General features: G+C 41.3%; 1 protein-coding gene across 4 annotated transcripts in view; it reads left to right on the forward strand.

Moving 5' to 3' along the window:
• LOC141156673 (chloride channel CLIC-like protein 1) overlaps positions 1-15,189 on the forward strand; it is a 73,190-nt gene extending 58,001 nt beyond the window's left edge. For 3 of the 4 annotated variants that reach the window (XM_073642906.1, XM_073642907.1, XM_073642905.1), the window contains exons 11-13: positions 1,205-1,715; positions 11,055-11,101; positions 13,818-15,189. In XM_073642906.1, coding sequence (XP_073499007.1) covers positions 1,205-1,715; positions 11,055-11,101; positions 13,818-13,874 — 615 coding nt within the window. In that variant the 3' untranslated portion in view covers positions 13,875-15,189. Of the gene's footprint in view, positions 1-1,204; positions 1,716-4,544; positions 4,647-11,054; positions 11,102-13,817 lie in introns of all 4 variants that reach the window. The other variant, XR_012247700.1, reaches the window with a different exon arrangement.
• Positions 15,190-17,938: the final 2,749 nt, after the last annotated feature.

Here is a 17,938-nt window from a genome sequence, read left to right on the forward strand (position 1 = left end):
CCTCCAAGTTTTACTGCAAAACTTGTGGAAAATTAATTGTACATGTGGGTCTTTCAAGTTTAATGGGAAGAGTACATATTCTAAGGTTAAAGGGGAACTCACTTTTGAGCAACATTTTATACTTCATTAAAGGTGTTTTTCAACATTTATCAGCTATGCACAATAACATAGTAAATGGTCTGATCTCTGTGGGCCCCACCACAGGGGCTATGACCAATCCCTATAATGGGGATCATAAGCCCTTGAACAATAGCGGTGCGGAGGAGCTTGAGTGGAGCTGCAGTTGAGCATGTGCCACGCTGCTTCATTCAGTGTCCATAGGCGTTGACAAATGCAGCAGAGCACTGGCCTGTAAAAAACGTTAGTGCAATGTAGGTGCTCTGATAATAGGTACTTCGTAATAAAGGGGTTGTCCCATAAATAAAAAATATTGATTTTCTCTGACATACAGAACATAACAATTTTTTACATTTAGAATCATTTTATACAAAATGCTCCTTGAACACTGCAGGTAATCTGCTCAGATGAAATGTGGCTGATCAGCGACTTACTGCTTCCTGACTTGTGTTGTAAAAATGGAGGAATACATATTACTATTGTGCATTATGTTTGCCCCTCAGAGAGCTATCAATATATTACAGAAAATGTATTGTATATAAATGCATATGTCTGCCATATAGGCGAAATGTCTTGGGAACAGAGCATAACAGGGTATTGATAAGACCGGGTTCACACCATATTTTTTATTCTGTTGCTACCTCTTGCTTTTTATCTTGTAAAAAAAAAACATGGTCCTCGAGGTTCTATGGACAGGCATTCTGCAAAAAAGTCAGGTCCCAGTTGTTCACCTACACAAAAAAATGCTTCGGTCTTCATTTGTTCATTTGAAAAACTGGATCCTGACGGGAACATATCAGACTGATACAATGGTCATCTTTTACTATGAAACAGCATAGGAACGCCTGTTCAACTGTTCCAGTAGGCCCAGTAATCTGTGCTGGAAAAACTGAAAAAAAAATGCCAGCATCGTCGGCTGTAATCTGTTCCTGTGGTGGTGTTCTCCCCTAGAAACTGTCTGCAATAAGGAAGCATAAAGGCCCTGTGCCAGTGTGTATACCAGTATAAGATCAGGCAATGTCATATAGTTTGTACTCTTTTTATAGGTGGCTGATTTGTAGTTTTGAAACCTTATACTATTTTGTAGTTTACAGACGTGAACTTTCCAGTAAGAGATCAGTACGGTGGACAAGAACGGAGAAGGGAAGAGTTCACAGAGCTGAGCAGGGAAGAAAATGCAGGAGTAGAGCGGAGCTCTCCGGGAGAGCGTCATCGAAAAGAAGAGCAGCCAAAGGAGCGATCTCATAGTCCACAGGTAAGGGGGAAGCCAGTAACGGAAAGTTTTGTTGGTCAGCTACAAAGTAAAGAAGAACCGATGGAGCAGAAATCTGTCGCTGATCAAAAGAAACCTGAATCTACACAGAAAAAAACTACAACGCATTGTAAAACTGAGCCTCCACATGAGAGATCTGATGTTCAAGAACACACAGAAGTGGAGACTGTGGAGCACAATTCTTATGGTGAACATGAAAGCAGAGAAGAGACTGAACCGGATCCATCTTTTCGTCAACCACAAAGTAGAGCTGTGGAGGAGACATCTCATGGAGAAGCAGCATTGAAGGAAGGGACTCCACATGACAAATCTTTGGAGCTGAAAGGTAAAAAAATAACAAATTAAGGTATTCCAGTAATGTAACCTGTTTTTAAAGAGTATTATCATCTCTGTAATTGCTGACATACTGCTAGAATATACAATTGCTCAGAGAACCTGTCAGCAGGTTTTTAGACTCAAAACTAAAATGAAAAGTTTCTGGTTTATGGTGAAATAATGTTCTTTCAACTTCCTAATTATGGCCGCAGCAGTGCTGATTGAAACCTTCAGTAGTTTAGATTCTTTAGTAACCAATGCCATCGGTATGTTTTGCAACAATAAGGTTGTGAATGTCTTGAGATAGCTCACTGGTTTTATCCATCATGAGGTGTTTGTTATGAGATACCTTTTTATAGGCCTCAGTTGAACCAGCTAATATTATTTTTCACTAATTGGCAAGATTGCTTCGTAATTTCTGATAGATTTCAGCTAGTGTGATGACTTTCCATGGCTTTTTGCACCTCTCTTGCTTCATGTGTTCAATACTTTTTCCCTGTCATTTCTCATTATTACATAAAACTTAATTTATGGACATCTCTGGTTCTATTTCTTTTCCTGTGTGGATTGGGTGGGTTACTCCTGACATCTGGTGAGAATTTCATGTTAATACCACCTTTAGAAATATATTTACGGTACTTAGAAAATTAGTGACTGGTTCAATACTTATTTCACCACTGTGTATGTAAGGTATACATACCTCTCTTATACAAGTCCAGTTTTCCATTTTCTAGAAATTGGTCTGCAAATGAGCTTGCAAATGCACTGCACTTCCAGCTCTCTGGCCTCTCTCCCTCTTTGTCCTCCTCGTACCAGCCCCCTGTCAGTGACCGAGAGTTCGCTCTTCTTTGTGACCTGCTCCCTTGCTGAGATCTTTTGCTGGTGGCGTCATTCCCGTCTCATCATTTGTAACACTATTATCTGTGTTGAGCTCCTCAGCTGATTTATGACCACATTCAATTTAACTTTCATGTGGTCTGTGTTCATGAAATACAGGGGTGTTCAGAAAAGGACTGATAAGAGTTACAACTTCTCAGTCAGAAGTAGCTCACTAATGGATTCTCAGTTAACTCATTCTACAGGGAAACAAAGAGCCTTTAAAAGCCAAACTACATAAAATTTTCAACGAAACTGAATTTAATAAAAAAAAAATCCCTGAAGGCGTCGATATCCTTTAAGCTAGGACATGTGATTTAGCTTTATTCTTGTACAATCCTGTGTCAGAACTGTGCTCAGGTATAGCAGTCCCAGCACAACGTCACATATGAAAACCTGCGGGCAAATTCCTGGCTAAATTTGCATTAACAGAATGACAATTGGCCCCATGAAGCACTTTCCATGTTGTACAATAAAGGTGATCCATGAATTATGGATTGATAGTAGGCGTCAAACAAGTAAGACTCAGACTACTTACCTAAGATGTCATTTCTCCTTCACCTGGGTTGCAGATTTCAGTTTTTAGCAGAAACATTTAGCACTCTTTGTGGGAGAATTGAAGGGATTTTTCATTACTTGGACAACTCATTACTTGCTGTAACTCCTCAAGTAAAATGAAAAAAACCCTTATACTCATTTTCCGCACTGGCACCGTTCCAGCAATGTCAGCGCCAAGTCACCTGGTGCTTGTGTGACATGGTTATGCCACATGTGCTCTGCAGCCAGTCAGCTGCTGCTGATGGACTGCTTCATGCGCAATGACCTTAGACAAAACTGGCTGCTGTCACGCACCAGGAGACCTGGTGCTGACATTGCTGGAACAGCGCAGGTATGAGAGGCGCTGACATTGCTGGAACAGCGCAGGTGGGACAGGCGCTGACATTGCTGGAACAGCGCAGGTGGGACAGGCGCTGACATTGCTGGAACAGCGCAGGTGGGACAGGCGCTGACATTGCTGGAACAGCGCAGGTGGGACAGGCGCTGACATTGCTGGAACAGCGCAGGTGGGACAGGCGCTGACATTGCTGGAACAGCGCAGGTGGGACAGGCGCTGACATTGCTGGAACAGCGCAGGTGGGACAGGCGCTGACATTGCTGGAACAGCGCAGGTGGGACAGGCGCTGACATTACAGGTGTGGGAGATGAGCATAAGGTTTCATTTATTTTACTCAGGAGATTAGAGTATTTAGAAGTGGCTGTCCAAATAGTGGACAATCCCTTTTAACTATTTTACTTGAGACATACAGCAACCATTATCTTGTATCATCACCAACATGGAGGATTAGAGGAGAGACTTAGAGGCACAAACCAAAGTGGTCACACGGTACAATCAAGACGACTGTTCACATTAGCGGACTTCAACAGTTCAGATATCGCCAGCTGCTGTTGCTCCAACAGCCTGATGTGAAGATTGTTAATAAGGCATATTAAGGGCGAGGCAGCTAAACTGGTGCAGAGGAAAAGTGGAATCAGGTCATTGCTTTGAAAAATAAGAGCTGAAATGGGATTGGTTGTCATTGATGATTCCACTTTTCCTTTCCCCAGTGTTGTGTTTGTATGCCCATCCTCTTCTTCTGATGTAAAAGTGGGTGGGGCTAAAGTTGATAATCGTATGATGTCAACCTAAATAATTAATAATTCATCTATTATTCTAAAAAAAATCATAAATCTAATACTACCACATATTTACCTCAAAATGAAGCTCAAAAATACAGAAAGCCATCCCACAATTAGGCCTAAAATATTTACATGACCATAAAGGAAGACTCTGGTCAAAGCTGAAACTCTTTCCTACTCACACACTGTTCGGGTTTTGTGCCCCTCTTTATTCCTGTTACTACATTTCTTCCACACTGAAGCATGAAGTGGCTGCCATCCCCATAACTCGGCTCTCTCCATGTAGATGTCAGTGGCGGATGGACACTGCAGACCCCACCCCACAATGGCGGAAATGTAAATCTGGCAGTTAGCACCGCTACGTCATGGAGCCTGACCTAGGACTGAGGTAATTGTACATCTCCCATTATCCAAGCCTCATCATCACTGTTAGCATCCTGCGGGGACGCTTATTATTGTAATCGTATATGATCTAACGACTGCTCTGCCCTGTTATTCAGCGGCGGCCTAGTGGGGGACAGCTGGGGTTCTCTGTAATGGCAATATTAAAGTGAATTAAACTTTGGGAGCTTGTATAGCTCCATGACTTTGGCTAAAGGCCAGATTTTTAGTTTTTGCCTGAACTAACCCTTTAGAAATAAAAATTATCTTTGATGAAATGTGAGGAAGCAAAAATAAAAAAAATAATTTTCTTGGTCCTTTAAAGGGGTTGTCCATCCAGTAAATATTAAAAATGACCACCATTTACCTTTTTTAAGAATAAAAAAATAATTAGGTAAAGAGTTGTGATATTTACTTATATAATATAGCTCCACCTGGTGTTCAAAGTGTGTATCGGTGTGCATGACCTTATTAGTGACAGATGTGCATGGTCTGTGACTCTGCCCAGTGTCAGATCTTTGGGTGGGGATCCTCTGATCACTGACCAGCTGCCTATGCAAATTGCTTCTCCCCTTCACATCAGGGAAGCGCCGCAGCCTTTACAGCAGCACAGCAATATGCCACAAAGCTGAGAAGACAACCATGAACTATTTCTATTCCCTGTGCCAGACTCCATGGTACAATTACTATCTAACTATCTGCAGGGGACCTTACTGAAGATGATATTTATAGGTGGTAAAGAGACTCAGAACTTCAGATTTATCACCTCCTGTGACCAAGATGGAGTTTAATTTATAGATCTTTTTTATTATTTTTTTAAAGACTTTTCTTTGTATTTAAGATATACAGTGCCTTGTGAAAGTATTTGGCCCCCTTGAACTTTTCTACCTTTTGCCACATTTCTGGCTTCAAACATAAAGATATAAAATTCTAATTTTTTTGGGAAGAATCAACAAGTGGAACACAATCGTGAAGTGGAACGAAATTTATTGGATATTTTAAACTTTTTTTAACAAATTAAAAACTGAAAAGTGGGGCTTGCAATATTATTTGGCCCCTTTACTTTCAGTGCAGCAAACTCACTCCAGAAGTTCAGTGAGGATCTATGAATGATTCAATGTTGTCCTAAATGACTGGTAATGATAAATAGAATCCACCTGTGTGTAATCAAGTCTCCATATAAATGCACCTGCTCTGTGATAGTCTCAGGGTTCTGTTTCAAGTGTAGAGAGCATCATGAAGACCAAGGAACACACCAGGCGGGTCCGAGATACTGTTGTGGCGAAGTTTAAATCCGGATTTGGATACAAAAAGATTTCCCAAGTTTTAAACATCTCAAGGAGCACTGTGCAAGTGATCATATTGAAATGGAAGGAGTATCAGACCACTACAAATCTACCAAGACCCGGCCGTCCCTCTAAACTTTCATCTTGAACAAGGAGAAGACTGATCAGAGATGCAACCAAAAGGCCCATGATCACTCTGAATGAACTGCTGAGATCTACAGCTGAGGTGGGAGAGTCTGTCCATAGGACAACAATCAGTCGTACACTGCACAAATCTGGCCTTTATGGAAGTGACAAGAACCAAGCCATTTCTCAAAGATATCCATAAAAAGTCTCATTTGAAGTTTACCACAAGCCACCTGGGAGACACACCAAACATGTGGAATAAGGTGCTCTGGTCAGATGAAACCAAAATCAAACTTTTTGGCCACAATGCAAAACGATATGTTTGGCGTAAAAGCAACACAGCTCATCACCCTCAAAACACCATCCCCATTGTCAAACATGGTGGTGGCAGCATCATGGTTTTGGCCTGCTTTTCTTCAGCAGGGACAGGGAAGATGGTTAAAATTGATGGGAAGATGGACAGAGCCAAATACAGGACCATTCTGGAAGAAAACCTGTTGGAGTCTGCAAAAGACCTGAGACTGGGACAGAGATTTATGTTCCAACAAGACAATGATCCCAAACATAAAGCAAAATCTACAATGGAATGGTTCAAAAATAAACGTATCCAGGTGTTAGAATGGCCAAGTCAAAGTCCAGACCTGAATCCAATCGAGAATCTATGGAAAGGGCTGAAAACTGCTGTTCACAAACGCCCTCCATCCAATCTCACTGAGCTCGAGCTGTTTAGCATGGAAGAATGGGCAAGAATTTCAGCCTCTCGATGTGCAAAACTTATAGAGACATAACCCAAGCGACTTGCAGCTGTAATCGCAGAAAAAGGTGGTGCTACAAATTATTAACTCAAAGGGGCCGAATAATATTGCACGCCCCACTTTTCAGTTTTTAATTTGTTAAAAAAGTTTAAAATATCCAATAAATTTCGTTCCACTTCACGATTGTCCCACTTTTTGTTGATTCTTTCCCCAAAAATTAGAATTTTATATCTTTGTTTGAAGCCACAAATGTGGCAAAAGGTAGAAAAGTTCAAGGAGGCCAAATACTTTCACAATGCACTGTAAATACTCTAGCCATATAAGAAAGGGAGGCTGAAGTCTCTCCACAGGCAGAAGTAAAGTCACGCTACAACTATGAGATATCCGGCCTCTGGGTTGGGAGAGAACACTGTGATGGGGGAAGCTAAACTCCTGATTCATTATTGAAGTATACTTACCTGTGCACCTGTACAGACTTGTGCATATGTATGGTGTCTGCTATTTCTACTATTTTTTGTGCTTACCTTCTCCCCTTCCTCCACTTTGAGGGAATTTTGTCTAGTATATATACTTTGTATACATATTACTATGTGCTGTATTTGGTAATCTATTATCTATTCTATGCTGCCACTTCCAGTGGCTACTTTTATATCTGGTATCTAATAAAGTTATATTGTTTTTATGCCTATATGTACTCGGCTTCTCCTATTATTATATCTAATGTTGAGTAGGCTTGTGGTAACTATTAGCCATGTACTTTCCAATTGGCATTTTGCCACGATTATATAAAATATGAAGGCCTTTTTGTGTATAATTATTGAAGTTGCGCCTGTTTTTGTCTAGTTTTTGGTGGTGTTGTCTGTTTTCCATCTTCTTCTTATTCTTTTTTTCTTTTTCTTTTTGTAAACTCGATTTATTGAAGAATACTTCATAATAAACATTACAAACATACAGAAGAAGAAAAAACAATCAAGATCAGATTTACGTGTATAAGATTATACATCATATACAGTAATGTAGATGATATAGCATCAAATTAGCAAAAAATAATTGTAATACATTAGGATATACAGTGGTTTGCAAAAGTATTCACCCCCTTGACAGTTTTTGTGTTTTGCTACCTAACAACCTGAAATTTCACTGTTTTTTTGAGGGTTTGCATCAGTTCATGTAAAGAACATGCCTACAACTATGAATAATTAAATAAATAAAAATCTCTTTATTGTGAAGAAAACAAATAGGCCAAAATAACTGAAAACTTCAATGTGCAACTATTCACCCCCCTAAAGTCAGTACTTTTTAGAGCCTCCTTTTTGAGGCAATTACAGCTGCAATTCGCTTTGGATAAGTCTCTATGAGCTTTCCACATCTTGCCACTGGCATTTTTTATCCATTTCTCAAGGCAAAACTTCTCCAACTCCTTCAAGTTAGATGTTTTCCTCTGGTGAACAGCAATCTTCAAGTCTGACTACAGATTCTCAATTGGATTAAGGTCTGGGCTTTGACTAGGCCACTACAAAACATTTATCCTTAAACCAGTCGAGTGTTGCTTTAGCAGCATGCTTTGGGTCATTGTCTTGTTGGAAGGTGAAACTCTGTCCCAGTCTCAAATCACTGACAGACTGAAACAGGTTTTGTTCAAGAATATCCCTGTATTTTGCACCCTCCATCTTCACCTCGACTTGGGCCATTTTCCCTGTCCCTGCTGCCGAAAAATATACCCACTGCATGATTCTGCCACCACGTTTCACTGTTTGGATGGTGTTCTTGGGGTGATGAGCTGTGTTGGTTTGGTGCCAGACAGTGTTTACCTTGGTGGCCAAAAAGTAAAATTTTGGTCTCATCTGACCACAGCACCTTCCTCCATACATTTGGGGAGTCTCCCACATGTCTTTTGGCAAACTCAAAACAAGCTTTGTAATTTTTGTGTGTAAGTAAAGGCTTTTTTCTGCCCACTCTTCCATAAAGGCCACCTCTATGAAGTGTACAGCTTATTGTGGTCATAACGACAAATACTCCAGTCTCTGCTTGGGAATTCTCCAGTTCCTTCAGGGTCACCTTTGGTCTCTGTGCTGCCTCTCTGATTAATGCCCTTCTTGCCCGGACTGAGAGTTTTGATGGGCGGCAGTCTCTTGGCTGGTTTGTTGTGGTGCCATGCTCTTTCCATTTAATGATAATGGATTTGATGGTGCTCAGGGGGATCATCCGAGATTTGGACATTTTTTTTTATAACAGAAATTTGAGGGGCTTCATAGCAAAAGGGTGAATACATATGCACATACCAATTTTTATTTATTTGATCGCATAAGTTCAATTTATGCCTATATTTTTCTCACTTCACTTCATCAACTTAGACTGTTTAGTCCTGATGCACCACACACAAATCGGATTGCAAAAATATTTAAACACAGGTTATAATTTAGCAAAATAGGTTAAAAGGCAGGGGGTGAATACATTCGCAAGCCACTGTATATAAAATGAGCACTGCACACAACTGAAACAGCAGAATTACATGAATGTGGCAGAGATCTAAATATATATTTACTCAAAGCAAAGTTTGTGAGAATTGCCATCCTATGTAGTTTGATTCCCGGACCACATCAGGGGATGTAGCGTGAGATTGAGGAGGACAGTGCTTTGGCTGACAGAGGTGAATCACACCACTTTCACCCAATTTTGCGGAATGTTTTAGGGCACCCTCTATTCGTATGTATTATGAATTCGTATAATACTATGTCATTAACTAATTTTTTTCTATTGTGTGATAGTGGGAGGCCTCCCGCTCCATCCATCTTAGTGCTATTGCCTTAGTAGCTAGAAGTCTAGTTTGACAGAGAAATATGTTATCGTACTGGGGCTGCACTTCTTCATCCTCAATTCCCAGAGCACAAGTTCTGGAGCTCCTATTATCTTTGATAACGTGCTGATCACTGCATTTCAATATCGTTGTGTGATTGTACAACTCCAAATATGGTGCCAAAAGTCCGCACCTAAATCACCACATCTAAGACAAATTTCCCTATGGGTTGTCATAAGTCAGAAGACTCGCGATACTCCTGTGAACTCCGGCCTATGGTGGTCGTTCTTAGGAGGATGTGATTTTTTGCTATACATAGCATTGCTGAAACCCTGCTATATATAGCACAGGCGATCGGATGATTGCAGCTTCAAGTTTCCTAAGGAGACTATTGAACACCATAAAAATATTGATAGATCGGGCGATTCTGAATGCTGCGATACCAAATATGTGTGTGTGTTTTTTTTTTTTTATTGTTTTATTTTGAATGGTGAGAAAGGGGAGTGATCTAAACTTTTTTATATTTTTTTTTACTTTTTGCATGCTTCAATAGTCTCCATGGGAGACTAGAAGCTGCACTGGTCTGATCTGCTGTACTACACATAGGAGATGATCAGATCGCCTATGTGTAGCAGATTTGCTCACTTGCTATGAGGGCCGACCACTGGGCGGCGCTCATAGCAATCTGGCAGTGACAAACACGGGTGTCTCCTGCAGACACCGGGTTGTCATGCCAACCCATCTGCGACCCACAATCATGTGACGGGGTCGCTGATGGGCAGGGCCAATGATGTGCTTCCCACAAGCGCGAGTTAAATGCCGCTGTCAGAGATTGACAACAGCATTTAACTGGTTAACAGCCGCGGGTGGATCGCGATTCCCCCAGCGGCTGTTGCGGGCACATATCAGCTGTCATGTGCCCGGAAAGGTGCGGGCTCAGCGCCGGAGCCCGCACCAAACGGGGTTATGACGTGTGTTGTACTATTACGACACGCGTCCTAAAGGGATTAAGGTGGCCATACACATTCGTCTAAAATTGATCAAAGCAAACAATCGTAACCAAAATGATCACTCGTTGGTTAATAGTTTAACAATGAACAATAATTTCTCAGACTGATGACTCAGTCATTGTCTGGATAAGAAAGATACAGTTACTAGTGTAGGAAAAATCAATCCTGAAGGAACGTTCCCAGAAAATTTGATATCAAAGGACATGTATGGCCAGTCTGATTGTAAGACCATCCATCCAGTAACCTACTTTAATTTATGTGGGTCCATTACTTTACTACTTGTACATCAGCTGATGCAGCACTTCTTTTTGATGAGGAAGTGAAAGCTTCATCTCAGTTATGACTGAGAGACCACCATAGTGTCAGGGAGCACTGCCTGCTCTAAATAAGCAATGACCCAAAAAGATTAATCTGCTGCTTGACTTTTTTTTTTTTTTAAAGGTATCTTGAAAGGGGATTCTTCAGATCAGAACGCTGATGGAGAAGAAGTGAGTAATATTCAGTCAACTATAATACTCATTTGTCAACAGTGCAAACTATTTCCTGAAGTGGGCGTAAATTGAAATGATGGTGTCTATGTCGCTACGCCAGTGGTCCACACCATTTCTTTCTTTAGGGCTGGAGTCACACTAGCGTATAAAAAAAAAAAATCTGTCCGATGTTGATCCAGAAAAGAAGGACGAGTGTCATGCGAGTAAGACATCTGTATGCAATGCATTTTTAACATCAGCTTTTACATACAATAATTCTTTGATATTGAAAGCTAGTTTACAAACTAATAAAGCCGTCTTATATACAAATAGATAGACTAAATAGGATAGATGTCCTGTAAATATTTAATGTCACGAGCCCCCTACATATAACAAACTAGCACCCTTTAATGCCTTTCATGTGGCACTAAAGGGTGTTTAGCCTTATTAAACCTATTAAAAAATTAATTGGAAAAAAATGGCGTGGGGTTCACCTTATTTTTACTAAATAGCTGAGGGACAGCTTGGGGCTGGTGTTATTATTCTGGGAATGGGCCACTATCAATGGATCTTCCTAAACTATTAATAACAGCTCACAGCAGTCTGCATAGCCTTTACTGGTTACTTAAAAGGGGGGACTAAAAAAAAAATGCTGTGGGGTCTCCCTTATTTTTAATAACCAGCAAAGGCTAAGAAGACATATGCCGTCAGATATTAATAGGTTAAGGGGCCATGGATATTGGCCCCCTCTCAGACTAATAATACCAGCCCTAGGCAAGCCACAGAAATCGCGCATCAATTAGATGCATCAATTCTGGCGCTTAGCCTCGGCTCTTCCTGAGTGCCCTTGTGCGCTGGCAATTGGGGAGATGGTGTTGGGGTAGATGTCAGCTGTGTAATGTCCACTGAAATCAAACCCAGGGGTTAGTATTGGGGCGGTTTCTATAAGACACCCCCATTTTAAACTCTGTAGTCAAAAGAAATAACACAGAAAAGTCCTTTAATTGTAAAAAGCTCTCGCAGACCCTCTTTATTTATGTTTTAATGGTATTCAATGTGTTAGAGTAAATCCATAAGAAGGTGGTCCCATGACGAGATCCCTGACTCTGCTACATCTGAAGGCTGCGCTGAGGGGTGACATCAGTAATGTGACTACTCAACACGACCGCCGGAACACACTGAGAGTAGCGTGTCAATCCGGCTGCTGTGAAGAGCGGTGACGTTAGTAAGGTTATCACCGTTCACAGGTTCACAGCCAATGAACTGCAGTAACCTTACTGACGTCACTGCTCGCAGCGTGTGAACTTATTGCCCTGCATCAGGGCAATCTGGAAGAGCCGAGACTAAGCACCAGAATTGGCACATCTAATGGATGCTCCATTTCTAGGATGGCTGAGGACTAGTGTTATTAGTCTGGGAGGTCCATGGCCCCTTTCCAGCCAATTAATATCAGCCTGCAGCTGTCTGCTTAGCCTTTGCTGGTTATTAAAAATAGGGGGGACCCCACGTCATTTTTTTTTTAATAACTAGTAAAGGCTAAGCAGACAGCTGTCAGCTGATATTAATAACCCGGGAAGCTCCATGTTTATTGCTTCCTTCCCAGAATAATAACACCAGCCCCCACTGTCTGCTTTCCCTCATCTGGTTATTAAAAATAAGTGGGGACACCACACCCTTTTTTTTTCATTTATTTTTATGTTTATTAGCTAAATACATTTACAGTAAACTACACACGCACTGCACTTATATATTACTGACAGATATATCTATTCTATTTTGATGGTTCGGGCTGTGAATTTACTGTACTTGGCTGATGAAATGTTGGGTTTCCCTTGAGATTGGTGCTCAAAAATCAAGTGGCACACACGTTGTCTGTGTGACATGAATTTTTTTTTTCTCGCACCCATTGATTTGCATTGGCAAATGCGATCGGATTCTAGCACACAATCGCAGCATGCTGCAATTTTTTTTCTCAGTCCGATGTGAGCTGAGTAAATGAATCAATGGTCATCTGTGAGTTTTTTCTACATTTGTCAGAGTGCTATGTGATGTTGTCTCGAATTGCACTCGTCTGATTTATATGTTTGTGTGAGCCATGTTCAGCACTGAGAGATGGTCATGAGCCACATCCAGTGCTTTCAGAGTAGTGACATCCAGCTCCTTCCCCTACACCCTCCCAAGTAGTGACATCCAGCTCCCAACCACCAATAGTGACACCCAGAGCATCCATTACCGGTGTAATGATAGCCAAAGTTCCACCCCAGAAATCACACAGGGGCAGTAGGCTTATATCCAGATGTTCCCACCATCCCACCAATAGTTTTCTCGGATCAGATACTCACACTGCACTATTGCTTCCAGCTTAAAGCACATTTTCTGACTTTTAGTGTCATCCGCTATCGTCACCCCCTACGGTCCGTATATACACATCCAGTTCTGCTCTCCTGTGAGGGGCTACTCACAACAGTCACAATCTGGAGAGCTGCTCTTCATAGCTGCTTGCTAGTCCCGGTCTAGCTGGCAGACAGCCCCGAGCCCCACATCATATGCCCGCGAGCTCCAGGTTGGGGACTTCTACTCTATGCCTTTATTGCATATAAAATTATTTTTAAAAGTATTTTCTACATGTCGTCTATTCTGTTATTTCTACTGGCATGTTCTTAAAGAGGCAGCTGTCACTGCATATAATGGGTATGGGAAGTAATCTTATCCTTATATTCTCTTATTCTTGCAGGAAGTGACTGCGGGCTGTGAACCGCCAACCAGGCGTCTCCTCACAGAGGCGTCATAGTCTTGTCTCAGAGTATAAGGCGGGCACATTCCTGGACACTTGATGCAAAGCCATCACCAACTACTGGCCTGTAAGGACAAGGTGCTGCACTGTGATTGAGGGGAATCGGACTGCTGACAGACTTCTGTTTCTTATTCATTTTAGTATTCTACTATTTGCAACCCCTTTAGATTCAAAGGAACAATTTTATATTGGTGAATTTGGAATATACTCCGTATATAATGACCGCTGACAGTGCTGTCAATGAGAAAGACATCTCAGTCCTTCCATAACTCTGTGACAAATAATATTGAATTCTCTCGTCTGGTGTTACAGCAATTTTTCTCTTTCATAGAGGTGAAATGTAGCGCCTTGTTTATTCCATGTGTTATCCGGATATTTAGAGTTTGGATACTTGTTCCTCACCGCCGTTCAGTGTTGGATAGCTGGTCGGGGTTTATGTCACCATATTAATTGCACATTTGTTTTGTACAGGAGTCATTGGCAATGAGACTAACAGGAAACATGTCTTGAAGAGCAGCAACTGAGTAATGTCATTTTCTAAAGGCTAATTCACATGGCAGTTTTTCTCATACGAATGCTTTTATAGTGGATAGCACTTTTACCTATGAAAACCCATGGGGTAGTTCACATATCTGATTTTTTTTTTTCTCGCACGGAGTGGTCCTCTATTAATCCAAGTAAACTCCAGGCAAGTCTATGGCTCCATGAAAATAATTAGACAGCACTCGGATACCATCTGTGTGCTGTTCGTTTTTCACCAACTGTTTGATAGGAGAAGATAGAGAGATCGCCATCAGTATTTCTTATTCCATCTGAGAAAAAATGAAATGAAATGCTGATGTTTTACCAACCAAACTCTGCAGACGCACTGGTCAAAACACTGATGGAACATGAAACTTTTGCGTATATGAAAAAATACTGATGTGTGAATCAGGGCTGTGGAGTCGGTATAAAATGGACCGACTCCAACTCCTAAAATATAGAATAAATTGGGTACAGTAGTTCAATGCAGTTTGTGTGGAATATTTTTTTCATAAGAATTTGGGAAAGTTATGAAATGTCCTATAAATGTCTGCCCTATTCCTGATCTAAGGGTCTAGACTTTTAGCTGAGATGAATCTGTGCTGCAGTAAATGTATCACTTACACATGAGCCATGTATGAGGGAGTCTGTGTCGTGGAAATTGAGGAGTCGGAGGTTTGGGTGACTGATTCCACAGCCCTGGTGTGAATGAGCCCCAATAGTGAGATTTTATTGTCTTTTGTAACAGTTGAGAGTATTTTTCATTAAAGACACATTGTGTATAAAGCAATCTACAGTGGCATGTAAGAGTTTGGGCACTCCTGGTCAAAATTACTGCTATTGTGAACAGTTAAAAAAGTCATCCACTACGCTAACTCATTTCATTTTCTATTCATTAATCTTGCTATTATGTGCCAGTAAATGCATCCATACACTTATTATAGTAATATATACCTGTACCTTTTATCATGCAGATAGCATCACTTGGTGTCCGCCAGCTGCTGCTCTGATGTTTACAGCGATCACTTCCTGTCTCCAGGCGTACTGTGCTCTAATACTACAAGTTCCATCATGCATTGCAGTGGCCTGTGAGCCAGCACTTATCACCCCTCTCCATTCTCCACCCAAACTCCTCCCTCCCTCCTCACTCTTCAGGATGCATGCTCGAGCTGTCATTCAATCCAAAACGTCTACACCCTCCACCAGGAGCACAGTGACAACTTCCTTTCATTTTGTAGGATTCCTGTGCTGGAAAAGGAAGTATCAGAGAAAACAGAAGAGGAAGAAGAATCTCTGACCATTCAGTACCATGTGATCCCTGCTGAGATGCGCTCATAGAAGCTATGCATCTAATACTAGTATATTACAAAAGGTATTGATTTGAAGAGCTGTGATATATAGTGGGGGTGAAAAGTAGTGGAAAATCCCTTTAAGAAAGTTGAAGATGAAATTATTTCTAAAAGGCCTAAAGTTAAAGATGACATATTTCCTTTGCATTTTAAACAAAAAAAAAAAATCGTCTTTTTTTTTTTTTCACTTTAAAAATTACAAAAAGGAAAATGGGTCGATGCAAAAATTTGGGCACCCCTGGAAATTTGTGTGCTCAGATAACTTTGACCATGGTTTCAAATCTTAATCAGCCTATTAGGGTTATGGCTTGTTCACTATCATTAGGTGATGCAAATCTCATAGCTATTTAAAAACCCAGCCTCCTCTAAAAAAGAAAACAGCAGCCTAGAACTCTGAAAATGGTGGAGGCCCACAAAGCAGGAGAAGGCCATAAGAAGATGGCAAAGCGTTTTCAAGTTGCCCTTTCCTCAGTTCAAAATGTAATTAATTAATGGCAGTTACCAGGAGCAGTGGTTAAGATGAGGTCTGCAAGCACAAGAAAAATTTCAGTGAGAGCTGCTCGTAGGATTTCTAGAGAAGCAAATCGTAACCCCTGCTTGACAGCAAAAGACTTTCAGAAAGATTTAGCAGACTCTGGCGTGGTGATACAGTGTTCTACTGTTCAGAAACACCTGCACAAATACGGCTTTCATGGAAAAATCATCAGAAGTAAACCTCTCCTGCATCCTCCCCATAAAATTCAGCATCAGAAGTATGTAAAGGAACAGCTAAACAAGCCTGATGCTTTTTGGAAACAAGTCTTGTGGAGCGTTGAGGTTAAAATAGAACTCTTTGGTGACCATGATCAAAGGTACAGTACAGACCAAAAGTTTGGACACACCTTCTCATTTAAAGATTTTTCTGTATTTTCATGACTATGAAAATTGTACATTCACACTGAAGGCATCAAAACTATGAATTAACACATGTGGAATTATATACGTAAAAAAAGTGTGAAACAACTGAAAATATGTCTTATATTCTAGGTTCTTCAAAGTAGCCACCTTTTGCTTTGATGACTGCCTTGCACACTCTTGGCATTCCCTTGATGAGCTTCAAGAGGTAGTCACCGGAAATGGTCTTCTAGCAATCTTGAAGGAGTTCCGAGAGATGCTTAGCACTTGTTGGCCCTTTTGCCTTCACTCTGCGGTCCAGCTCACCCCAAACCATCTCAATTGGGTTCAGGTCTGGTGACTGTGGAGGCCAGGTCATCTGGCGTAGCACCCCATCACTCTCCTTCTTGGTCAAATAGCCCTTGCACAGCCTGGAGGTGTGTTTGGGGTAATAAATGATGGTCTCAACTAAACGCAAACCGGATGGAATAGCATGCCGCTGCAAGATGCTGTGGTAGCCATGCTGGTTCAGTATGCCTTCAGTTTTGAATAAATCCCCAACAGTGTCACCAGCAAAGCACCCCCACACCATCACACCTCCTCCTCCATGCTTCACGGTGGGAACCAGGCATGTAGAGTCCATCCGTTCACCTTTTCTGCGTCGCACAAAGACACGGTGGTTGGAACCAAAGATCTCAAATTTGGACTCATCAGACCAAAGCACAGATTTCCACTGGTCTAATGTCCATTCCTTGTGTTCTTTAGCCCAAACAAGTCTCTTCTGCTTGTTGCCTGTTCTTAGCAGTGGTTTCCTAGCAACTATTTTACCATGAAGGCCTGCTGCACAAAGTCTCCTCTTAACAGTTGTTGAAGAGATGTGTCCGCTGCTAGAACTCTGTGTGGCGTTGACCTGGTGTCTAATCTGAGCTTCTGTTAACCTGCGTTTTCTGAGGCTGGTGACTCAGATTAACTTATCCTCAGAAGCAGAGGTGACTCTTGGTCTTCCTTTCCTGGGCGGTCCTCATGTGAGCCAGTTTCTTGTAGCGCTTGATGGTTTTTGCACCTGGGGACACTTTCAAAGTTTTCCCAATTTTTCAGACTGACTGTCCTTCATTTCTTAAAGTAATGATGGTCACTCGTTTTTCTTTACTTAGCTGCATTTTTCTTGCCATAATACAAATTCTAACAGTCTATTCAGTAGGATTATCAGCTGTGTATCCACCAGACTTCTGCACAACACAACTGATGGTCCCAACCCCATTTATAAGGCAAGAAATCCCACTTATTAAACCTGAGAGGGCACACCTGTGAAGTGAA

This window comes from Phyllobates terribilis, unplaced genomic scaffold, assembly GCF_046119375.1.
Source record: "Phyllobates terribilis strain yellow unplaced genomic scaffold, ASM4611937v1 Scaffold_8__6_contigs__length_399053987, whole genome shotgun sequence".
Lineage (NCBI taxonomy): Eukaryota > Metazoa > Chordata > Amphibia > Anura > Dendrobatidae > Phyllobates > Phyllobates terribilis.